The following is a 26,973-nucleotide window of genomic DNA, read 5'->3' as shown; positions in this document are numbered from 1 at the left end:
ATAAATTTTAATAATAGAGAGATTTAATAAAATAGTACTTATAATCGGAAATTATTTTATAATTTTTAATAATTAATTACTCAACAAAAGGTTATTATTTGTATAGTTTAACCCTAATAATTTGATACAAAGGACTAGTTGAGAGACGAAAATGCAATATGGTATAAGTAACGTAGGACTGCTTAAACTGCCTACTGAAATTTCTGATAGATATTTTTAAGCTATGAAAGGCAAAGAGGATCATGAGTTCATGACTTATCTTCATTAGCAGATTTTTGTTCTTCCTTAACAGATTTACGTGGATCATATGGAAAGATCGAAAAGCTCAGTGTCCTATGAATAGAATGTGTCCCAAAACAATCGTATTCAGACAAACGACAGTTGTCGGTTGTTCAGCAATTGCAAAAGACCTAAAAGTGGCCACTTGTGGTGTAAATAGTCTTCCAGAAACCTACATGGGTCCTGTTTTGATCGTTTTCTATTGTGGTGTTCAATTGGACGATTCGGTTAATTGATATTATCTAAAATTTATTAATCGAATTTTTTTTCTTTTTAATCGCTTATTGAATCGAATTTTTTTAAATTTTTTTAATTGAACCGAACAAAGTTTGATTATTTCGGTCGGTTAATCAAGTTAACCGAAATTTATAAATATTATATAAATTATATATTTAATATTCTCGGTTAATTCAATAAAAATTGAAGTTTAAACACTCCTAAAATTAGGGGTGAGCATTCAATCGAGTCGAGTCAAAATTTTTTTGAGTTATTCGAGTTGACAAGTCGTATTTTATAACTTGAACTTAACTTGAAATTTTTTCGAGTCGAGTTTAAGTTATTCGAGTCAAGTTATTTGATGTTCTAATTTTCCTACTTTCTCTAACAATGTAAGATATATATTTCATATTCTTTTCACATTATAATATTTTTTAATATATCAAATATAATCATAAGTTATAAAATATATTCATAAGATCAAATTATAAAATATATTCACATTATAATGTTTTTTAATAGTATTTTAAAGGGTAAAAATATTGATGAGAGTATAAAGGAGTCAAGGAATTGATGGGAAGAAAGAATTTGCAAACAATTACAATCAAAAGATCAAATTGAGTAAAATGCAAAGTTAAGGGATTAAATAAAAAAGTCCATTTTTAGTAAAATAATAATAATTGAAGTTATATAGGTATTCTATAGAGGCATATGAGCATGTGGTTCAAATTTGATGAAAAACGAAATTAAAATACATGATGAATTGAAGAAACAATGAAATTATGAAAAATTGAGGGACTAAATTGAAAGATATAAAATTTGTTATCAAAAAGAGAAATTGAAAGTACATATGTATTCTACAATGATTTAGGAGCATATGGTTCAAATTGGGTAAAAAAATTGACTTAAAATAAGGAGAAATTGAAGGAATAGTGAAATCAGCGACTAAATAGTAAAACCGTCAAAATACTTAGTCAATTTTTTGGTTTTTCAAGTAACTCAAAATTTTAAAATTTCAACTCTACTCGAACTCGAAAATCGAATTGATAATTCCAATTGGCTCGAATTAATCGAAATTGAAAAAAAAAAATCGATTTTTCGAGTCGAGTCGAGTTTTGCTCACCCCTACCTAAAGCTAAGTAATATATAAATAATATATAATATATTAAATATTTAATATTTCAGTTATTTTGGTTAATTAATCGATATTGAACCGAATAAACCGATAATCGAAATTTGAAAAAATTATTAGCCGTTAACTAATCGAACCTAAAATTAATTGACTGATTTTTTTATTCAATCGACTAATTAGGTAAATACCAATAACAAGTTAGGTAAATACCAATTAGGTCAATATTAGATTGGTTCAATAACAAGTCATATCATTTACAGATTGAGTCAATTACATGTCAAATTCATAATAGGTTTGATTGATAACAAGTTGAATAATATTAATTATTTACCAGGTTAATTTCAGGTTCGAATTTATATCAGATCAGATACAGGTCGAGTTCAATTCTCACATTATCGAGTTCGTTTCTCACATTATCAAGTTCAATTCAAGTTCAAGTCAGGTTCATATCCAAAATAACTAGGTCTAAATCAGTTTTAGGTCAACACCAGTCCAGACTCGAATTAATTTCATATTATCACCACCTTAAATCATAAATAATTCTAATTCAAAACGATTTGAGTCAGTTTTAGGGATGAAGTCAGTTTTTTACCTCCCTAGTGAAAACATTGCATTCATATCATAAATGGCTTGAAGAAACGGAGGAAGGGAAGGGGGAAAAAATGAGTAAAAGTCTAAATGTGGTTGGCTGGTCCGATTCTATTAATTAAAGGGCCAGCTTTGCATCAATTCCCCAATCAAGTCTTCCCTTTGTTTTTAATTTTTCCAAAAGTTTGAAACTTCAAAACCAAGATGCTGCCCTTGTCCTCAATCCTCGTTCACCACAAACGTCTGACTCTCACATAAATAATAGCCGACAAAAACTGGCAAGCAACACGCGTTTTCTATCAACAACTGCACACAAAACACTCTTAGACCCTTGTTTCTTGGCATCTCCTCTTCCATTCTTCATTTTTGGGTTGCCAAAAAGGATGTAGGATATGCTACAAGCTTATGCATTCCTCCACCTATTCCCAGTCTTATGTTGTTAGTATTAGTTGTATGGATATCCCTCCTAACTGTTACAAATGAGGATTTCACCGTTTTCATGTATTTTCTTCAATTCATATCTAGTTGCAGCTTTCTTTAGCATACATGCAGTTTCGGTTTCGGGCCAATGTCGTAGCGATCAGGGACGGTTGTTACTCGAGTTGAAAAACACCTTCAATTCTAATTCAACTTCTTCAGGAAAGCTAGCCACGTGGGATCAAACTACGGATTGCTGTTCCTGGGATGGTGTAGCATGTGATGCTGCTGGCCTGGTTATCCGTCTTGACTTGAGCAATCAATCAATTTCTGGTGTAATGAACGATTCGAGTAGTCTTTTCTGTTTACAACATCTTCGGCAACTCGATTTGTCTTACAACAAACTCGTGCATGCTTTTCCTTCTGCGTTTGACAAGTTGGAGAATTTGAGTTTCCTCAATTTGTCAAATGCAGGCTTCACGGGGCAGATTCCAGCTGCGATTTCGAGCATGACAAAGTTGGTTTGTCTCGATTTATCTGTGAGTTCACTTCTTGGAAGATCATTGAAACTTGAGAAGCCGAACCTAGAGATGCTTGTTCGAAATCTTACAAAACTTCAATTCCTTCATCTTGATGGGGTGAATATTACAGCAAGGGGAAATGAATGGTGCCAGACCGTATCATCCCTTACCGATCTGCAAGTGTTGAGCATGTCCAACTGTTTTCTGTCAGGACCTATAGATTCTTCACTTTCCAAGCTTCGATCGCTCTCTGTAATTCGACTCGACAACAACAATTTGTCTGCTTCAGTTCCTCAGTTCTTTGCTGCATTCTCAAATTTGACATCCCTTCGTCTTAGTACCGCTGGTTTGAGTGGAAGACTCCCGGAAGAAGTTCTCCAGATACCTACACTGCAGATTCTTGACTTGTCGAAGAACGAGTTACTAGAAGGTTCGTTTCAAGAGTTTCCTCTGAATGCTTCTCTTCAGACATTGAGACTTAGTGACACAAAGTTTGGGGGGAAACTACCAGAATCTATTGGTAACCTTGGGCAATTGACAAGAATAGAGCTTGCAAGTTGCAATTTCAGTGGAACAATACCGAAAACAGTGAGGAACCTTACTCGACTCGTCTATCTGGATTTTTCTAACAACAACTTTTTTGGTCCTTTGCCATCCTTCTCATGGTCAAGAAATCTTACGCATATAAACCTTGGTTCTAATCAGTTAAATGGATCAATTCATTCCACAGACTGGTCAGCCCTTTCTAATCTAGTAAGCATTGACTTACAAAACAACACATTAAGCGGAAACATACCACCTACTTTGTTTGGGATTCCATCACTGCAGAAAATATTTCTTTCCCAAAACCTATTCAATGGCAGCCTCGGTGACCTCCATGGTGAGACTACTTTTCTGCTTGATACCCTTGATTTAAGTAGCAACAAGCTACAAGGACAATTTCCAATGTCTGTTTTTGAGCTTCAAGGTCTTAAGATCCTGACAATGTCTTCGAACAACTTCAGTGGGTACATACAATGGAATGACATTCAAAAGTTGAGGAATCTTTCCAGTCTTGATCTGTCATATAACAACTTGTTCATTGATGCAACCTCTACTGATTCTGCCGTGTCTTCCTTTCCCAACATTACCACATTGAAGTTGGCTTCCTGCAACTTGAAACAATTCCCTGGTTTCTTGAAAACTCAACTCAGGTTAAACCATTTAGACCTTTCAAAAAACCAGATTTCAGGGGAAATACCCAGTTGGGTTTGGGAATTTAGAAGCCTTGATTACTTAAATCTTTCTCAGAATTTCCTTACAAAATTTGAAAGACCTCTGCAGAATATTACATCTTCACTAATTGTTGTCGACCTTCATGGCAACCAGCTCCAAGGGCAAATAGACCATATTTCACCACATGTCTCCTATCTGGATTACTCAAGAAACAATTTCAGCTCTATTTTGCCACCTGATATTGGTGACTTCCTCCAGTTTGCCTATTTCTTCTCTCTCTCAGGTAATAACTTACAGGGAGGTATCCCAAGGTCGATATGCAAAGGTTCATATCTTCGAGTACTTGATCTGTCTAATAATTCCCTGAGCGGTCAAATTCCTGAATGCCTGATTCAGATGAGTGTGTTTGTTGGAGTACTGAATCTAAGGCGAAACAATCTTTGCGGCAACATCCCTGACACATTTCCAGTAAACTGCAGCCTACAAACTCTAGATCTCAATCGGAATTTACTGCAAGGAAAGGTTCCAAAATCCTTGGTCAACTGCAAAAAACTGGAGGTTTTAGACCTTGGAAACAATCAGGTTAATGATACATTCCCATGCCATTTGAAGAATATAACTAGATTGCGTGTCCTTGTTTTACGAGCCAATAGATTTAATGGGAAAATGCATTGTTCAGAGAAGGCTCCCTGGCCTATGCTTCAGATTGTGGACTTATCTTCAAACAGTTTCAGTGGTACACTGCATGAAACATGCTTGTTGACCTGGAAGGCCATGCAAGTTGTTGAAGATGAAACTCTATCAGAGCTTAACCATCTCCGTTTTGAGGTTCTAAAGTTCAGACCATTTTATTATCAGGATGCAATAACAGTTACCATGAAAGGTTTAGAGCTGGAGTTGCTTAAGATCCTAACTGTGTTTACCTCCATTGACATTTCGTGCAACAACTTCCAAGGGCCGATACCAGAAGTGATTGGAACTTTCAAAGCACTTTATGTCCTTAACTTTTCACATAATGCTCTCACAGGGTTGATGCCATCATCTTTGGGAAACCTATCTCAGCTGGAGTCTCTAGACCTCTCAAGTAACAATTTACATGGCGAGATCCCTATCCAGCTAGCAGAACTCAATTTTCTTTTCATTTCTTAATGTCTCCAACAATAAGTTAGTGGGATGGATCCCAAAAGGCACCCAGATTCAAACGTTTTCAGAAGCTTCATTTGAGAATAATCCAGGATTGTGTGGGCTTCCTCTGAATACAGACTGTGCGAATGAACCTTCACCAGCACCCCATACAGCACAAGAAACAGATGGATTTGATTGGCAATTCATATTCATTGGAGTGGGGTTTGGTGTAGGAGCAGCTCTATTTGTTGCACCCTTGATATTTTGGAAGACAGCAAGTAAATTGGTCGATGATAATATTGACAAATTCCTTAGAGTAATGCTTCCAAAGGTGGGTTGGACTTGCACACGCCCAGATCATAGGAAGGTTGATACAGATGAAAATCTTGAAGACAACACAGAAAGTGATGGAAAAGATACGGAGAGCAAGGAGAAGATCGAAGAATATCGCGGGAGATATTGCGTGTTTTGCTCCAAACTTGACATAACCCGGAAGAAGGCAATCCATGATCTAAGTTGTACCTGCCATGATTCCTCATCTTTATCTTTTCCTTCTTCAACCTCTCCCTTTTATCCTTAGGCCCTTTTTTTATTTATTTGTATGTATAAAAGAAAGAGAAAATAATCTCAGTGACCAAAAATCCCATATAATATACGATTTTAACCAACTTTTTCCGGATTTGCCAAAATGACCAACAAAATCGCAATGCGATCGCTAATTCGCAACGCGATCTCCATTATCGCAAATCAGTTTCTAGATTCGCAACGCGATTATGACTATCGCAATGCGATTTTCCAGTTTCGCGTTGCGATTTTCCCAATTCGCAATGCGAATAAGTAAATCGCAATGCGAATTTGGAAAATCGCAATGCGATACTGACTATCGCAATGCAATTTTCCTAATTCGCATTGCGATTTACGTATTCGCGTTGCGATTTTCATAATTCGCAATGCGAATTAGGAAAATCGCAATACGAATACGTAAATCGCAATGCGAATCTTACTATCGCAATGCGATTTACATAGCGCCATTCGTATTAACGCGTATTTTTTTTTCAAATTCCAAACACGAATTTTTTCTTAATAAATCGGAAACTGAACCGTCCACAGTAATGGCAACTCATAACCTCAAACCTAAAATCACAACACTCAGTCCCATCTTCATCTCTCACTCTCTACGGCGAAATCCGTCCCCATCTCCGAAGATTTCTTTCCCCATCGCCGGCGAAATCCCTCACAACCATTCACAGTCAAAAATCCCTCACAATCATTCAGAAATGGAAAATCAACCTCCGAGGGTTAGTTTGTTTTATTTTTATTTTGAAATTTTTGCATTATTTAGGTTTTTCATATTGAGATTGATGATAAGTTTACTGGTAATTTCAATAATAGATTAACCATTTCACTTAGATTTCTTATTAAATTCATTCGATTGCTGCCAATACTGCTAAACTGTTTAGCCTGTGAAGTTAGTATTTGTCTTTGTTTTGTCTTTTGGTTGAAGTAATGCAGAAGAAGAATAGTTTCGAGAATGAAAATCGCAACGCGGAAATAACTATCGCAACGCGAAATAAAAATCGCAACGCGAAACCAAAATCGCATTGCGATTTTCATTTCGCGTTGCGATTTTCATTTCGCGTTGCGATTCTCTCGTTGCGATAGTCATTTCCGCGTTGCGATTCTCATTATCTCGTTGCGATTTCATTTCAACCAAAGACAAAACAGTGTTGCAAATTTTAGTTTCAAGAATAAACTACTATTTATGTTTATTGTTTTTGGTATATCTTGACATTGTAGTTTTTGGTATATCTAACTTGGTATGTTATTGTTTTTGTAGAAATTTTTTTCGGCTTCATTGACATTAAGGAATAAAGTTAGCCTAGCCACTACAATTGCTTCGAAGCTTTCACCTGCACAAGAAAATTGTTTGAGGAAACCTGCTTCGGGCCATGGCTGAGAGTACAGCATCCAGGTGGAGATGCTAATTTGACCCATTTGTGGCTTCAGACCATGACTAGCGATCTACCCGACAGTATACAACGTGGTGAGGAGAGATATGGTTTCATTTTCCACCGGCGTATACTTGTTTTGGGAGGAAGGAGTTCTGCTTAATCACTGGTCTACGATTCGGACACGATGATGTAGGCCGGTACACTCGTCATATCACCCCGCCCATCATGGTTATCCAGGGTTTTTCCTGATGAGTCAATAGAGAAGCCGAACTTACATGTCGACGACATGAAGAAATTGTTTAATAAGAAAGATGAAAGCCGAACTTACATGTCGACGACATGAAGAAATTGTTTAATAAGAAAGATGATTTTACTCGGATGAATGATGTCGATGTTGTCCGTAGTATGCCTTATACTATTTTGTATGCCGGCTTTTTAGGCAGAGAGGCCAGACAACCTATTCCTCAGGAGCTAATATTATTGGTAGAGGACCTAAATGCATGGAATCTGTTTCCGTGGGGTTCGTATATATGGAAAGCTACCTGACTAAGTTGTCGTCTGCCTTTGATGACCGCAATTGTTTGTAGATTTGGATATCGAGGCCTTTCCCGCCATGAAGACATATGCAATAAAAACTTCAAATGATATTCCCAGGGCTATTTCCTGGAAGAGGAAACGTCTGTTGGATTGGGAAGACTTAATACCATATGCGACAGTAAATAATGTAAGTTATCACAAATACTATCATATATAAACAAGTTATTAATAGTAGACGTTTAACTTTGTTTGAGTTTTTATATTTTTAGGAGGCCAACATTCCATTAATGAGACTGACACCCACGGAGGCTGAGCTTGCCACTGATTGGTGGCAAGCTAGTCAGCGTTTTCTTGATGGCACGAATGATGAGCAACCTCCACTTCCTCCACTTCGAGAGCCATCACCTCACCCAGAGCCATCACCTGATCGACCTGACTATACACCTCTACAACGAGAGCCATCACCTATCCCGTCACATCATCAAGCCTCTTCTCCACCATCACCTCATGATAGGCGACCGACAAAGATGCCACGACTTCTATCTCCCTGTTCTCCACCTCCACGGGATGAGTCAAGGGAGTTACGTGATGAGGTCAATGCCTTGCGTGAGGAGATCGGTACTCTACGCGATAACGATGGTGCATGGCGTGTGGAGGTGTCTACTTTACGTGGTGAGGTTGCCGCTCTACGTGAGATGGTAGTATCGTTGCAGAATGAGGTTCATACTCTACACAACGAGGTAAGTTTAAGATTTTCCATATTTAACTTGATGATAAATTTACTCGTAATTTCACTTAAATTAACCATTTCACTTAGATTACTTAGTAAATTTATTCGGTTGCTGCCAATACTGCTAAACTGTTTATTAACACTGTGAAGTTAGTATTTGTCTTTTTATTTTGTCTTTTGGTTGAAGTAAATTTATTCAGTTGCTGCCAATTCTGCTAAACTGTGTATTCTTTAACACTGTGAAGTTAGTATTTGTCTTTGTTTTGTCTTTTGGTTGAAAGTTTGAAATATATTTGTCTTTGTTTTCACTGTTTAAATATCATGTCTGTTTATTTACTGATATTTGTATTTAATTATTTAGCGGACCAATAAGGTGGATGCTTTACGTCGGGTTTTTCTTGCACGACAGAGTTCACGCATCAGACGACGTGCACGTGCTATTAAGTCTCCGTATACCCCAATAGTGCGAAGACACCGCAAGAAGAAGCCCGACTCGCCTGTCCCTCAAGAGTCCACTCCTATCGTTGAAGAGGCCCCTATCATTCCTCGAGAGTCCCCTCCCACCGTTCAAGAGGCCACTGTCATCGTTGAAGAGGTCCCTCCCACCATTCAAGAGCCCGATTCACATGGCGTCATATGTAGATTCTTGAGAAACCCTCTGACGTGCCGGACATGATGGATTCAAGTTGGCTCTCGTATGAGTTACCGGCCAGTACCATACCGGTATCTGAAGTGGAGAGGAAACAACTACCGGACACAATTCTGGATAACACCCTTTGGGCTAAGACCGTAGTTGATTTTTATCTACATGAGCGAAGCCAGGGGTGTTTCACTGACATATGCAAGCTCAACGATGATATCTATTTGTTGCTTGATCGGTCTTGGTGGGGCGTATTATTAGGGGTCGAAGACAATGGCTATTTCGATGGAGGGGTAAGTCTTTTATTTTTCTTATATTTTAATTTGATTATTTTTTTTAAATTTATGTAAGTTACTAATATATGTCTTTTTTTGTAAAACAGTATATCGATGCGTGGGTGTCACGTCTTCTAATAATTAGGAAACTTAAGGAAAATAAAAGAAATGCACGATATACAATTATGCCGACGTCTTTTAACGCCGTTCACTTGAAGAATCAACGAGATGAATCATTTGCGTTGGGCAATGGACAAGCTAAACTTTATCCTGCATGGTGGGAGGTCGATAAGGTTAGTTTTTATTTTAGATTGAGTTTAAAGGTATTCATAAATAAGTGCGCAAATGAATGAATTATTACTTATGATTGCAGGTGTTTATCCCTGTTTTGGAACGTAACCATTGGCTTCTCGTCGAGCTTCAGATCCCATCCCTTAAGGCAATAATATATGACAGCATGATAAATTACATATCATTGGCTGATTTAAGAGATGTTATTAAGGGATGGAGCTCTTATTTGGCTAAATTCTTGGATGCGATAAATTATTGGACTCGTTCTAGAAACAAGAAGCCAAAGAAGCTCAATATTACAGTTAGCAGAGACGAGACCGCACCACAACAAACGAAAGGACCCAGAGGGGATTGTGGTCCTCTCGTATGCTTGGCGTTGGACCGTTTGATCACAGGAAGTATAAGTATCTACCTCCCACCGATATAGATAGAGCTGCAGTAGGCTTGTGGTTTCGACATTATATGGCTAGATCGATATACGAGACGCTGCCTACCTGCATCCGCGTTATAAAAATGTCCATAAATAATTGGTATGTTTATAGGATTGTGGTTTGAAAATGTTTGGTTAAGGTTTGAGCAAATGTTTGTTTATGCAGGTTAATCTCAAAGTGAGCTGCGTGAAAATGATGTATGGCTGCAAAAGTTGATTCAATAGTAGAAGTGTTATTTTCTCTAAGAATTATTGCTTATTTTTTGATTGTTTAATTGATTTGTAAAAGGTGATTTGTAAAAGTTGATTTGTTTAATTGATGTTAACATAATTCTTATTTGTGCTTGTTTAATTGATTGAAATATAATGGTTGATTTTGTTGATTTCAACCTGCATTATGTTGAAGGCAAAAAGTACTATCGCAATGCGAAATGAAAATCGCAACGAGAGAATCGCAACGCGAAATGAAATCGCAACGAGATGATCGCAACGCGAAATTAAATTCGCGTTGCGATTTTCATTTCGCATTGCGATTCCCTCGTTGCGATTTTCATTTCGCATTGCGAAATTCGCGTTGCGATTTTCATTTCGCATTGCGATTTTCTCGTTGCGATTTTCATTTCGCATTGCGATAGTAATTTCCGCGTTGCGATAGACATTAAGATGATTGCCTATTAAGTGATAACAACTGAACAGATCATAGCAATTTTCAAACTCAAGTTACTAATACATACCTAACTGAAAATGTTAAAAGTTCACACATAAAATCTACATAATACAACGTTTGCATTTAAAACACCTAAGTTAACAGTCCCAAAAGGTGAAGCCAGTTGTGATTGGGATTTTAAAGATGATTGCGATTTTGATTGCCTTTTTCTTGACACCATATGAGCTTTGGATTTTGATGATGATCCATATTTTGGTAGAGGAAAAGATGATTGTGATGGCACTGGTGATCCACATGTCAACCTTGTATGACCACTTTCCTTGCATCGACTACATGTCGATCTCTTCTTCTCTTCACCCTTAGACGGTATACGATCGTGACTTTTTGGTCGGCCAGGTAGCCTTCTGTCCATGGCTGGTGGCAAAACTGTTTGTAAGTCATCTGGTATGTCCCACTCAGAAGGATGGAATAGGGTAGACAATCTCGGCATAAGTCTGTCGATATACTTCTGTAGTGTAGCAATCCATAGCGTATGTACTTGAATCATCTTGGTTTAGATGAAGAGCAACTTTTATAACATGGACACACGGATAACCAGATGTTTGCCATTTCATACAACTACACGTCCTTGCATTTAGATCGACAAGCCCATTTAAGTTATTATCCAGTACTTCAAACAAAGTGTTTGAACATGGTTCAACTCTCCATGACGTTGACTTCACAACACGTTTCGTTATCTTTTTTTCTTTCCATGGTGTAACACGATGTTCCAATGTTCCTGTAAATTTAAATAAATAATACTTAGTAAAATTTATGATAAGTTACGAATTCAAAGAAATAATACTTGCATGGTTTCTTTTCTTGTAGTACCACTGTTGAATAGAGGCTCGAAAAAACTCCATTAACATAGTAATGGGTAATTTCCGGGAATGACGACTTAGAGCGTTGATTGATTCTGCACTATTAGACGTCATGAAACCATATCTTGCTCTAAGTTGATGTACTCTTGACCATCTTTCAAACCCGACATCTTCTGGTGTTTGAGCACACTGAGGCAAAACACGTCTTAAACAGTTTATATGCTTATTGAAATCCACTTCCCGATAAGCTTTTACAGCCTTCCAGTATGTCCATTTGTGCTTTTTTATACCAACAGACCTTGATTTTAGATTTCTATACAAATGAACACCACAAAGTCCATGAAAAGCATCTGGGAAACACCTTCTAACAACATTGTCAATTGAGTTTGCCCTATCGGATATGATTGTCAGATTGCTAATAGGACCTATGCAATCCCTAAGATGCCCCATAAGCCATGTCCATGAATCAGAGGTTTCAGATTTGCCAACCCCGTAAGCTATTGGCAATATCCCATTGTTAGCATCTATGGCTACTGCTAATAAGTTTACTCCAAGGTATCGACCTTTCAAATGTGCTCCGTCAACTATAATAACTGGGCGCATGCAAGTAATAACGACGAATCTACAAAATAATATACACAAGAAATATAATCATTTAAATGTGAAATGCATGTAAATAACAGAAATGAGTCAACAGAATTATATTGATTTACTAACCGCAGCACCAATGGCAATAAACAGCAACTCAAAGCGTCCATCTCTATATGTTTTGATATGAGTTACTGACCCAGGATTTTTCAGCTTTAAATTGTGACAATAAGCCGGCAGTTGGGCAAACGATGCTTCTGGCGACCCCCTCAACAATTCCAAGGCATAACATTTGGCTCTCCAAGCTTGAGAATATATACTAATCTTGAACCGAGCATTCATGTCAGTCATAATTTCATGTCCCCGATATACCCTGACATTCAAAAACATTAACTCAGCCAGAAAACCACCCAACACATTTTTGTTTGCCTATCTATGGTGAGGAAAAACTTGGGTTCTTGAACATGTATGTTTATCAATAAAAGTCCTAACTTGAAACATTTCGCAATCTTTTATCCTCTTTGCAATCATACGCTACGTACATTTTTTGTCAATCATACACCTTGTTTCGAAACGATCTTTGCTTGATTTGTTAACTTTTAGTTGATAGCCATCTTCCACACATTTCGTATACAAAGCTATCTTCAAGTCTTCCTTTGTATCAAAACAATCATCTTTCTTGATACGAATAACTTTTGTGTAACAATCAACTGCTTTCTTTACCAACTCTTCTTCCGGTATCTGAAGTAATTCTGGCATATTCCGGTTATACTCCCGTGGCATTTTCTTTTCTTCGGGGACTTTTTCTTCTTCTTTTTCTTCTTCAGGATTATATGAATTACAGAATGGATGTTCAACATGTTCATTCACAGCCTCCACTTCCTCCTCATTATCATCAACAACATCTTTCTCGGCAACGGTTGTTTCATCATCAAAATTCGGGTATTGACCAATATCAAAATCATTACACGCAGGGTCTGTTTCTTCTTCTGAAACATCATCAAAATCCGAGTATTGACTAATATCAAAGTCTGGGTATTGACCAAGATCAAATTTCAAATACTGACTAGTACTCACAATTTTTTCTGTTGGCTCATCATCGTCTAATTGGTCAATACGAAAACCGGAATTTGGTGCTGAAAGTTGATTGGGATTTGGATTAGAGAAAGGTTGTGAGTTTTGAGAAAAACTTAGTTGATTACTACCCGCTACTGACCCAACAATACTACTTCTAGGTTCAACAACATACAATGTAACATCATCACTTGAAACACTAATGTAAGCAGTGAATCGTTCAACATCTTCATTGTCGGTTAACAAATAAACTTTACCATTCCTCTGATAAGATAGCCTAAATCCACTTAGGGGCTCTAAATTCAATTTCTTTGAAACACGTAACATTAGAGTTTCATAAGTTAACTTTTTTAATGACAGTTTTAGTTGAAGATTCATGGGTAAAGGCATATATTGTAAAACACCATGAACATTCTCCCATGACCCTCCAAAACACAAATCTATCCAAACATGATCAACATTAGATGATTTCATGGTTGTAAATTAATTTACTAAACAAACGAGCTGCGAAACTAAGACATGTTGCCGGATGAGGAAGGATGTAGGAACGGATATAAGAACGGATGTCGCCGGAGAGAGTGATAGATGGAGATGGAATGAGTTGCGATTTAGGGATTTAGGTTATGAGTTGTTGCTTATGCGTAGATATATACACAAAAAATTTGTGTTGCGAAACTAAAACCTATTGCGAATTTTGAAAATCGCATTGCGATTCTGTATTATCTCGTTGCGAAAGTAAGTATCGCGTTGCGATTTTCCTAATTCGCAATGCGAATAAGTAAATCGCAATGCGAATTTGGAAAATCGCAATGCGATACTGACTATCGCAACGAGATAATACAAAATCGCAACGAGATTCTGACTTTCGCAACGAGATTCTGAAAATCGCAATCATCTTCAAAATCTCAATCACAACCGGCTTCACCTTTTGGGACTGTTAACTTGGGTGATTTTAAAATGCAAACGTTGTATTATGTGTATTTTATGTGTGTACTTTTAACATTTTCAGTTAGGCATGTATTAGTAACTTGAGTTTGAACATTGCTATGATCTGTTCAGTTGTTATCACTTATTAGACATTCATTTGACTATCGCGATGGGGAAATCGCAACGCGAAAATGGCTATCGCAACTAGAAAATCGCAATGCGAAATGAAAATCGCATTGCGATTTTCTCGTTGCGATTTTCATTTCGCATTGTGATTTTCATTTCGCATTGCGATTTTCTCGTTGCGATAGTCAGTTTCGTGTTGTGATAGTCTGTTTTGCCTTCAACATATTACAGATTGAAAATTAACAAATCAACTATTACATTTCAATCAATTAAACAAGCACAAATAAGAATTATGTACACACCAATTAAACAAATCAACATTTACAAATCATTTTTTACAAATCAATTAAACAATCAAAAATTAATAATAATTCTTATTTCCTCATCAATTATTGAATCAATGAATCAACTTTTGCACCCGTACATCCATTTCACGCAGCTCACTTAAGGATTAACCTACAAAAACCAAACATTTGCTCAAACAAGACTTCCTACACATCTAAAACCTATAAACAGCAAATTATTGAATTATAGGTACTGAACCAAACATTTTCAAACCAAAAGGAGTATATATGTTAACAAAACTTGCATTTGACTTACCAATTAACAATGGATACTTTCATAACGCGGATGCAGGTAGGCATCGTCTAGAATATATCGCTCTAGCCATATAATGCCGAAACCACAAGCCTAATGCAGCTCTATCTCTATCGGTGGGAGGTAGAAACTCTGTGCTTCCCGTCGTCAAACGCGCCAAGCACATGCATACGAGAGGACCACAATCCCCTCTGCCTCCTGGCGATTGTTGTGGCACGGTCTCATCTCTGACAACTATGACATTGAACTTCTTTGGCTTCTTGTGTCCAGAATGAGTCCAATAATTAATCCTATCCAAGAATTTAGCCAAATGAGAGCTCCATCCCTTGATAATATCTCTCAAATCAGACAGTGATATGTAATTTATCATGCTGTCATATACTATTATCTTCAGGGATGGGAGCTGAAGTTGGACGAGAAGCCAATGACGACGTTCCAAAACAGGGATAAACACATGCAATCATAAGTAATAATTCATTTATTTGCGCACTTATTTATGAACACCTTTAAAAAATTTAAAAAATAAACACTAACCTTATCGACCTCCCACCATGCAGGATAAAGTTTAGCTTGTCCGTTGCCCAACGAAAATGATTCATCTCGTTGATTCTTCAAGTGAACTGCGTGAAAAGCCGCCGGCATTATTGTATATCGCGAATTTTTTTTTTATTTTTCCTAAGCTTCCTTATTATTAGAAGACGTGACACCCACGCATCGATATGCTGTTTTACAAAAAAAAAAGACATATATTAGTGAATTATATTAATTTTTAAAAAAATTAATCAAAATCATATATAAGTCAAATATAAGACTTACCTCCCCATCGAAATAGCCACTGTCTTCAACCCCTAATAGCACACCCCACCAAGACCGATCAAGCAACAAAACATTTCATCGTAGTTTGCTTATGTCAGTGTAACACCTTGGCTCCGCTCATGTAGATAAAAATCAACTGCGGTCTTAGCCCAAAGGGTATTATCCACAATTGTTTCCGGTAGTTGTCTCCTCTCCACTTCAGATACCGGAAGGGTACTAGCCGGTAACTCATACGAGAGTCAACTCTCATCCATCATGTCCGGAACCGGTAGAGGTTTCTCAATACTTCGATATATTACCCCATGTGAATCGGGCTCTGGAATGGTGGGAGAGACCTCTTCAACGATGACAGTGGCCTCTTGAACGGTGGGGGGGACTCTTGAGGGAGGATAGGGGCCTCTTGAACGATTGGAGGGGACTCTTGAGGGATGACAGGTGAGTCGAGCTTCTTCTTGCGGAGTCTTCGTACCATTGGGGTGAACGGAGACGTAATAGCACGTCCACGCCGTCTGATGCGTGAACTCCGTCGTGCAAGGAAAACCCGACGTAAAGCATCCACCTTATCGGGCCGCTAAAAAAAATTAATACATAAATCAGTAAATAAACAGACATGATATTAAACAAAGACAATATGTTTCAAACTAGCATTGTATTCACCCAAGTCATTATTCTATCATAGTTCACAAAATGCTCAGATAACATTCCAGAAGTAAGCACTTATATAAACATTTAAAAGGACAACATATATAAACATTCCAGAAGAAGAATAGTTTACTTTCGCAACATGAAACTTAAAATCGCAACGCAAAAATGACTATCGCAACGCGGAAATGGCTATCGCAATGCGAAATGCAAATCGCAACGACAAAATCGCAATGCGAAATGAAAATCGCAACGACAAAATCGCAATGCGAAATGAAATCGCAACGACAAAATCGCAACGCGAAACACAAATCGCATTGCGACTTTCATTTCGCATTGCGATTTTGTCGTTGCGATTTTCATTTCGCATTGCGATAGCCATTTCCGCGTTGCGATAGTCATTTTCATGTTGCGAAAGTAAACTATTCTTCTTCTGCAAATTGAAACTTGAATGGATTGCATTACTTCAACCAAAAGACAAAAACAAAACCAAAAACAAATACTAACAAAAACAGTTTAGCAGTATTGGCAGCAACCGAATGAATTACGAGTATGAAAAATCTTAAACTTACCTCGTTGCGTAGAGTATGAACCTCATTCTGCAACGATGCTACCATCTCACGTAGAGCGGCTACCTCACCCCGTAATGTAGACACCTCAACACGCCATGAACCATCGTCTTTGCGTAAAGTACCGACCTCCTCACGCAAGGCATTGACCTCATCACGTAACTCCCCTAACTCATCCTGTTGAGGTGGAGGTGGAGAACAGGGAGATAAACGTCGTGGCATCTTTGCCGGTCGCCTATCTTGCGGTGATGGTGGAGAAGAGGCTCGATGATGTGACAGAATAGGTGATGGTTGTCGTTGTGGAGGTGTATAGTCGGGTCGATCAGATGATGGCTCTGGGTGAGGTGATAGCTCTGGGCGAGGTGATGGCTCCCGAAGTGGAGGCTGCTCATCAACCGTTCCATCAAAACACTTACTAGCTTGCCACCAATCAGTGGCAAGCTCAGCTTCCGTGGGTGTCAGCCTCTGTAGAGGAGTGTTGGCCTCCTAACAATATAAAAGCTCAAACAAAGTTAAACGTGTGCTAGTAATAACTTGTTTATAAACATATGGTAGTATTTATGTTAACTTACATTATTTATTGTCGTATACCGTAGTAAATCTTCCCATTGCAAGGTCCGTTTCCTCTTCCAGGAAATAGCCCTGGGAATATCATTTGAAGTTTTTATTGCATATGTCTTCATGGCGGGAAAGGCCTCAAATATCCAAATCTACAAACAATATAATACACACATTAGTAATTGTTAATAATTATTATAATTTTGGAAACATTATATAAAATTCTTACCTTAAAGGCCCAAATAAAGTCTGTCAAAGTGTATTTGGAACCATTGCCATGCAAACTTTTTCGATCATCCAAGGCAGACGATAACTTATTCCATGTAGCTTTCCATAAATACGAGCCCCACGGAAACAGGTTCCACGCATTTAGGTCTTCTACCAATTTGATTAGATCATTTGGAATAGGTTGTCTGGCCTCTCTGCCTAAAAAGCCGGCATGCAAAAGAATTAGAAGGCATACTCGGACAACGTTGACGTCATCCATCCGAGTAAACCATCTTTCTTATTCACAATCTTGTCAGGTCTTCTACGTGTAGATTCGACCTCTCCAGCTCAAGAAAAACCCGGGATAGCCATGATGGCGGGTAATGTGTCTAGTGTACCGACCTACATCATCGTCCGAAGCGTAGACCGGTGATTAAGCAAAACTCCCGCCCAAAACACGTATACGCCGGTGGAAAATCAACCATATCTCTTCATCACGACGTTGTATAGTCTCTGTAGATCGCTAGTCATGGTTTGAAGAAACAGGTGTGTCAACATCGCATCTCCACCGGGATGTTGTACTTTCAGCCATGGCCCGAAGCATGTATCCTCAAACATTTTTCTTTGTGCATGTGAAAGCTTCGACGCAATTGTTTTGGCCAGGCTGACTTTATTTCTTAAGGTCAATTGAGCCGAATAAAAGTTCTACAAAAACAATAAACATACTAAGTTAGATATAAAAAAAACTACACTGTGAAGATATACCAAAAACAATAATAAACATAAAGAGTAGTAGTTTATTCTTCAAACTTAAATTTGCAACACTGTGAATTTCGTATTTGTCTTTGTTTTTTTGGTTGAAGTAATGCAATTCATTCAAGTTTCAATTTGCAAGAAGAATAGTTTCTGAAAATGAAAATCGCAACACGAAAATGACTATCGCAACGCGAATTTGACTATCGCAACGAGAGAATCGCAGCGCGAAACTAAAATCGCGTTGCGATTTGCATTTCGCGTTGCGATTCTCGGTTGATTTAATAAGCAATCTAAGTGAAATGGTTAATCTATTATTGAAATTACCAGTAAACTTATCATCAATTTCAATATGAAAAACCTAATAATGCAAAATTTCAAAAGAAATAATTAAAAAAACTAACCCTCGTTGGTTGATTTTCCATTTCTGATTGTGAGGGTGGCTCTGAGAGATGGAGATAGACGGATTTCGCCGGATATGGGGACGGATTTCGTCGGAGATGGGTGAGAGAGTGAGAGATGGAGATGGGACTGAGTTGTGATTTTTAGGTTTTAGGTTATGAGTTGCGATTACGGGATATACTGTGGACGGTTCAGTGTTCCAATATATTAATATTCGTGTTTGGAATTTAAAAATAAAATACTTGGCCAGGATACTAATGGCGCTTTGAAAATCGCATTGCGATTATGTATTATCGCGTTGCGAAAGTCAGAATCGCGTTGCGAAAGTCAGTATCTCGTTGCGATTTTATATTATCGCATTGCGATAGTAAGTATCGCATTGCGATAGTCAGTATCGCATTGCGATTTTCTCAATTCGCGTTGCGATTTACTTATTCGCATTGCGAATTAGGAAAATCGCAACGACACTGTAGACCATCGCAACGCGATTTTCGACTATCTCAACGCGAAATGCAACGCGAATTTGCGATAATGGATATCGCGTTGCGAATTAGCGATCGCATTGCGATTTTGTTGGTCATTTTGGCAAATCCGGAAAAAGTTGGTTAAAATCGTATATTATATGAGATTTTTGGTCACTGAGGTTATTTTCTCTAAAAGAAAAATGAAAGATTTACTCTCAATATACTCCGACCCGTGCTACCTAATTCATGATTGATTTTGGTTCACTGAATGAATATGAGATCATAATTTATTAATTTTACTGTTTACGATTCGTTAAGAGTAAATTTCTTTAGAATGGAATTTAAGATTATAATTTGTGATGATATTTTTTTAGGTTCACTAATATTTTTTTTTAATAATCTATATGCAGGTTAAACAAAAAATATATAATTTTTTAAAATAAATCTTTAGTAATTTTAAAATTGAAGGAATAAATTTATAATTAAACTGTTTCTCTTAAAATATAAAAATATAATAATAAAAAAACTGTTATTTATTTGGGATTCCTGTGATATTAATTTTACTTTTCTCCCTATCTTCTTTTCTTTTTCTTTACTAAAATGCCGATTCATCGTTCTTTCTTTTCTATTACCAAATTACCTATTAAAAAAAATCTGTCGACTCCACCATTGACAACTGATAAGATCAGTTCTTCCACCGTCTTCATTACCGCTCCTTTCATTCCTTCTCTTATTGAACTCTTAGCCGTATCTTTGTTTCTTTATTTTTTGTTGTGATGGGTTTCTGTTTCCTTTGCTTTTGCTGTAATGGGTTTCTATTTTCTTTGGTATGCTTTCATGGGTTTTTGTTTCCATTATTTTTGTTATGAGTTTCTGGTACACTAATTTCATTATTCCGACACGCGAACAAATCACAAATTAGAACAAACGAATTGAAACGAGATTCGTGGGGATGGAGAATGAATTGGGTAACACTGCTCCAGCCAAAAACTCATATGATCAATGGCAACGTGGATGTTGCTTAACTTCCTTCTTAAGCAACTACACCATATGACAAAAAACGAAAATTTTCGTTCAGGAATTTCGTCGAACACGTGATTACTTATACTGATAAAAAAAAGTATCCATGAAATTTAAGAACAATAAAGATCGGTATTTTCACAAACCAGTACCTGGGTATTTTATCTATGCCTTGATTCCGTGTAAGCACTTAAAAGACAGTCTCCTCTGTCCCTTCAAAAGACCGTTTCTCTGTTTCTTGATCGACTAACTTTTGTTTGGTTCGGTCATTTATGGAGGCTACGTTGGGTCTCTTCATGTTTGATAATACAACAACAGCTTTCGAACCCATTTATTAGTATACTATCCGATTAAAGCCCATGGCTTTCTTGAGTGTGGGCTTACAGATATTTCGAAATCTATTCCAAAAAAATCTAAAATTACATCAGGAAATTATAAAAAAAATGACTGTTGTTTCAGTCTTGGTCAAATTCTTACAATCCACCCATTTTTTCACATGAGGTGGCGATCTAATCCTTCAATTATTTCTGCGCGAATATATATATATTATATATATATATATATATGTAGAGAGAGAGAGAGAGAGAGAGAGAGAGAGAGAGACTAATTTTCTTGTACTTATTTCTTGAGGGCCTCAAACTAAAAAGGAATAAACGCGCTTTCTTGGGTAATTATTGGCTTCATGCATGCGCGGGTTGATGTTCCTGTGGGCGTTAATTGGGAGCAATTGTTGTATATAAAGAACGAGGATAATTTAGGGTTTGTTATATTCCTTCCATATGGGTATTGGAGCTTCCACTCCCAAGACTGCTTCTGGTATTACCATTACAATTCCTATTTTTATAGTTTTTAGCTTCAATTGTCATGTTCGTAATTGGAATCTCCTCGCCATCCTTTGTTTCTTCTTTCGGGGAAATTTATGAGCATTAATTAACCGTGCTGCTTGAATTTGATGTGTTGTTTGCCTTTATTGGGTGATTGCAGGCGATTTGAAGAATGAAATTGCTGGAACTACTGGTTTAGAACCTGCTAAACAAAGGGGTTTTGGCAAAGCTGGACAGACGACAGCCAGCAAAGAAAATAAGGTTGAATTTGTGAGGGAAACTGAAGAAATGTCAAAGGCTTTTGTTGCCGTTGATGGAGTCAGAAAAACAGTTGACAAGCTTTCTGAAAGAGTGAGTTCGTTTGCCGGTTGTATTTATAAGCATGGACATTGAAATCTATGCTTCTTTTACTCATTCTATTTTTGGTTTATTTGGATAGGTGGCTGCATTAGAAGTGGCTGTGAACAGCGGGACAAAGGTTTCCGATGAGGAATTCGATGTATCGGCGGAGTTACTCATGAGAGAGCTGCTGAAACTTGATGGGATTGAGGCCGAAGGAGAAGCTAAGTTACAAAGGAAAGCTGAGGTTTGTACTATAGGCATTGAGTTTCACTATATTTTGTTTTTGGACAATCTTGGCATGTTGCATCATTTCTATACAAATATAGCTTAACCAATGGCTAAAACAGTTTAAGGTTAAACGTTAAATTGCTTATGGATGAGTATGGAAGTGTGTTTATATCCTCTTAATTAAGGATATTTAGAGCTGAGCTATTTGGGATGAATGATCAGATCTTGCGAATTTGTGGCGACCTGATTCCTTCTGTTTCTTTCATAGTTATTGCCTTATCGGTTATTTGGCTGGTGAAGCTTTAAATGCTTGTATTTATTTCCACTCGATGACTAGTCTACACTAGGACCATTATAGTTTGATATTTCAATGAAACTGCTTGGTATATGGAGACACTCAGTCCCCGGTTCCTGCATCTTCTCATTTCGGAATGCCTTGTGAGACCTTTCTCTCACCACCTATTGTATGTAGAATACTCTTGGTTGTCCTTGGAAGTGCTTTTGTTTGTTGGTGATGCTGGAACATTTCCTATTATGACCAAGCACCAGTAAATCCATGATGGATCCTACTCCTCGAACGGTGGTTTTGCAGTATAATCCTGTAGGCATACTCTTCATCACTTCATGCACAATTGTGACAGAGTATGCCCGTTGTGTCGTAAGAGGAAATGGTTTTATGCAGTGACTAGGTTAGGCAATGAAAAGCTTTTGCGGGACCATGTTTTTAGTTTTACATAATTGTAGATTCTGTATCTAGCCTATGATTATTGTATATTCTGCTGCATGCTGTTGTATGAACTCATTGCTCCCCTGATCAGGTGCTTCGTGTCCAAAACTTCCATGAGACACTGGACAAATTGAAGACAAGAAATTCCAAACTTTCTTAGCAATATTGGCAAAGCTCTGTCATAGACAATAAAATGGGTGATATTCAACCATGTACTGAGAAGCTCGACTGTACCTCAACTATGTCATCTCTGACAAATCCGAAGCAGGATTGGAAACATTATGTTAGTTATTTTTTTGTATTCTTTATCGTATAAAATTTATCTGTGGAATCTAACACGTATCACTCCCTTTTTATGATTTATCAGTGCCTCTGTTAATGAATTGTTCCATTATTTGAGATGTGAACTTGACTTGTTATGTATGATGTACTTCTATTCATATATATATATATCGACTTACACAGTGTAAAACTTTTAGTTTTACACAGATTTAAGATCATTAAATGAATTAAATAGATAACTGATTGGTAGACAACAGAGGCAGATGCTTGGAGTCAAACCACAAATGGTAAAAGATCCTTGCACCATCTCAAAGTCAAAACAATGGAAAATTTGGTAGAACCGAATCATAATAAACATAAAATCAACCATGATCTAATCATGTCAAAATCATCAAGAACAATAAATACTAGATTTGCAGAAACGTATCTGAATCTATTATTGGAGATTATCTAGAAGGTTGATATTTTGAAGATTGCCTTTTGGTGGAGATCTTCTAAGAAGATAGAGTTCTCTCTGACGAGATAAGAGAAAAATACGAGATGATATATTTCTTGGGGGTCATAATCTCTTTATATAGTTGATTTAATAATTGATTATTGTATGTACTTATAATTTTGTCTCTCGTCAAATTATAAATACAACTTTAATAGTATCTATATTTTTATTTTCATGATACTTCTAATACATTATGACTTTATAACGTAATTGGTCACTTAATTTATGTCATATTTTATGATAATAATATACATAAGAAATATGTGCACATAATTATTGATTTTAATCAAATAAACTCTCACTTGGGCAGTATATATTTCCTGATAAACGTATAACCTTATGAGCTCAAAAATTATTATCATGCAATAAGTATTCTATAACAATCTCGTCCATCAACTATATTTATATAGGATCAAAACGACATTTGACAGATTCATGACTAGACTAATTAATGGTCGCGTATACAAACACAATCAATAACATAGATCAATTATAAAATGTAGCATGGAAATTACATACAATGTGAACTAAACATATATATTTCCAACTGGTCATCTTTAAATATTAGTGAGATCAAATTTTATCAAAACCAGAGGGTGAATAAACCAAAACAAACTTTATTCCTATAGAAAATAACCTTAAAATAAATATGTTTAAACTGAAGTAATTGAGATTGTGTTTATAACAAATGAGCTTTAAAGTTACAAACTCCCACTATAACTATATATTCTTAAATGATATTACACTCACATGAGTATGTGTTCATGGTAGACCTTGGGTGACAGTTCCTTAATAAATACGCAGTTATGACAGTTCTTTAAATGACATTACACTTTAAGATGTTTCTGTTGAATATGAAATATGAAATAAAGGATTACAACTTTGTTGTCTTAAAATAACTCAAGTGGAATTTTTTAGCAATCCATAGTTAACAGTATAAAATTGTACATTCATATTCTAATAAGTCAACGTCCGTAAGCCTGACAATCTCTTTAGCACATATTTTATGTGCTAAGCCTTATTTTTTATTCAATTTAATATTTATAATCTACTTTGATATTTAAACGATTTAAATTGGAACGCGTACTTAACCTTTTGGTTAAATTTGACACATGCCTTTTTGTCAATTAATTTTTACATTTGGAATAAAAATTTTGTTTATAAAATTTTAAAATTATTTAATTTTTTAATCATGTCTAACTTGAATGAAAATTAAATCAAGAAATTAAGTTTAGGTAACAAGTTTAACTAAAAATTTAAGTTCAAATATTAATCTGAACCAAGTCAAATTCATGTACCTTTTCAATAAAAAAACTATAAATAACAAATTGAATTAAGAAGCTCAAAATTAAGGACTGGTTTGAGTTAAAAAGTTAAATTTAAATATTTAATTTAATTAAACTTAAATTTAAATACTAAAAATGTATATTGTCTGAAATGAGACATGAGAATGGAAATTGTAAAATTTAGGGGTTCTCAAATTTTTGGTTAACCGATTAAACCGATCGGGTCAAAATTATTTTTGGTTAATCGATCGGTTAATTTTAGATTCGGTCGGTTAACGGTTAATATTTTTTTAAAGTTCGGTTATCGTTTAATTCAGTTTAAAATCGATTAATTAACCAAATTAATTGAAATTATTAAATATTAAATATATTATCTATATATTTTTAGCCTAATCTACCACAATCCTGATCTATTACAAACCCAATTTGTTTAACCCAATTAACTTAATCCCCTTAAAGACCCATTAAATATTAAAGAATCAAATAAGTTAAACCCCTAGAAGATGAATAAAATGTTATTTTATAATAAATTTCGGTTAATCGGTTAATTGATCTAATTAACCGAATTTTGTTTGGTTCGGTTAAATATTTTTTTAAAAAAATTAGTTCGATTAACAGTTAAAAGAAAAAAAATTGGTTAATGAAATTTGGGCACTTCGGTTTGGTCAGTTAATCAAACCGACCGATTGAACACCCCTAGTAAAATTTGTGATTGAATAAAAAAAAACTTAACAAATAAAACTTGTACAAACGTTTAAAATACGAAGAGGTCTGTTAAAGATATAAGGGTAAAGTACACAAATGCTCTCCGACTATGGGATATTATTTTATTAAGTCTTTCGACTATTAAATGTTATAAAATGGTCTCCTGATTATAAGATGTTGCTTTGTTGAGTCCTCTGATTGTGATTGAATAAAAAAAAACTTAACAAATAAACTTGTACAAACGTTTAAAATACGAAGAGGTCTGTTAAAGATATAAGGGTAAAGTACACAAATGCTCTCCGACTATGGGATATTATTTTATTAAGTCTTTCGACTATTAAATGTTATAAAATGGTCTCCTGATTATAAGATGTTGCTTTGTTGAGTCCTCTGACTACTCATGTGTTCTAAACTCGTCATTTTTCATTAAAAATTGACGGTAGTCTGAGATGGTTATTAACTTGCTGATTGAGTTATGATAAAATATAATCTTATAATCTCAAACGACTATCATATCTTAGTCAACATATTAATGTTCAGCTCATATGATCGTTAATTTTTTAATGGAAATGTTCGAGTTTGGAACATAATGAATACTCGAGTGATTATTGTGAAAATTTTAATAATTGAAAAACTCAATAAAGTAACTTCCTGTAGTTGAGGGACTCAATAAAGCAATATCCTATAATTGGGAGACCATTTACGTATTTTACCCAAGATATAAAAATCTATGAAGAGAACAGAGGAATGGGATAGAGATAAATAAGCACAGCCCCACCTCAAATTTTGTCATACAAGGTGGACCTGTTTCTTGGAAAGGCGGTGGAGTAGTAGGACAAGATTCCTTTGTTTTTAATATATTAATCTCTCATTTGCCGGTGCGACAGGACATAACATATTTCTTTCAATTTGTTTAAAATTATTGCGTTTATTTCATCACGTTAAAAATAACATGCATTATTACCTCTTTGAAAAGGTTAAATTCTGTAATAGTCCATGTACTATGTGTTTTTAGCAAATTTAAATTCTAGATCATTTCTAGTCCTCTCTACTTTATCCGTTAATTCTGTTAAATCATTGAATGATTTTCTTTAACATATAGTGATGTCGTATGCACACCTTTGCATCTTTTTGTACTATTTGAAAAATATCACACCGATTATAAAAATACGCAGAAAATTTGTCCAAGAGAATCAAGGAGCAAGTGTGGGTAATTTCCATTACAGATCATTAAAGATTATGATCCATTTGAAAATTATGTGAAGCATGCCTATTGATTCAATTTTTCGTTTAATTCTGTTGGTACAAATCACTTAATTTGTTAATAATAAAATCAGATGATGTGATTTGATAAAATTAAATTTTGATAACTAAGTTTAATGATCTATAATATAAATTACCATGTAAGTAATAAGTCATCACATGTAGGGACAGAGTTAAGATCAAATGTTGAGAAGGAAAGTTA

At 35.9% G+C, this 26,973-nt stretch overlaps 1 protein-coding gene, 1 long non-coding RNA gene and 1 pseudogene across 2 annotated transcripts; all 3 read left to right on the top strand.

The window, feature by feature from the left end:
- The first annotated feature begins 2,571 nt into the window (after positions 1-2,571).
- LOC120191896 lies at positions 2,572-6,105 on the top strand (annotated as a pseudogene).
- Positions 6,106-21,281: 15,176 nt separating this feature from the next.
- LOC120192035 (BAG family molecular chaperone regulator 4-like) lies at positions 21,282-23,176 on the top strand. The gene is made up of 4 exons (XM_039194889.1): positions 21,282-21,434; positions 21,603-21,793; positions 21,882-22,028; positions 22,831-23,176. The coding sequence occupies exons 1-4, from the start codon at positions 21,398-21,400 to the stop codon at positions 22,897-22,899; spliced, it is 444 nt and encodes a 147-aa protein (XP_039050820.1). The 5' UTR covers positions 21,282-21,397; the 3' UTR covers positions 22,900-23,176.
- On the top strand, positions 22,150-22,747 carry LOC120192038. Its single transcript, XR_005522752.1, has 2 exons — positions 22,150-22,683; positions 22,718-22,747. It is a non-coding gene; the product is annotated as an uncharacterized LOC120192038 (long non-coding RNA).
- Positions 23,177-26,973: the final 3,797 nt, after the last annotated feature.

The sequence above is a fragment of the Hibiscus syriacus genome, unplaced genomic scaffold, assembly GCF_006381635.1.
Source record: "Hibiscus syriacus cultivar Baekdansim isolate YM2019G1 unplaced genomic scaffold, ASM638163v2 tig00116971_pilon, whole genome shotgun sequence".
NCBI classification, from domain to species: Eukaryota; Viridiplantae; Streptophyta; class Magnoliopsida; order Malvales; family Malvaceae; genus Hibiscus; species Hibiscus syriacus.
This window is presented reverse-complemented; position numbering and strand designations above follow the sequence as displayed.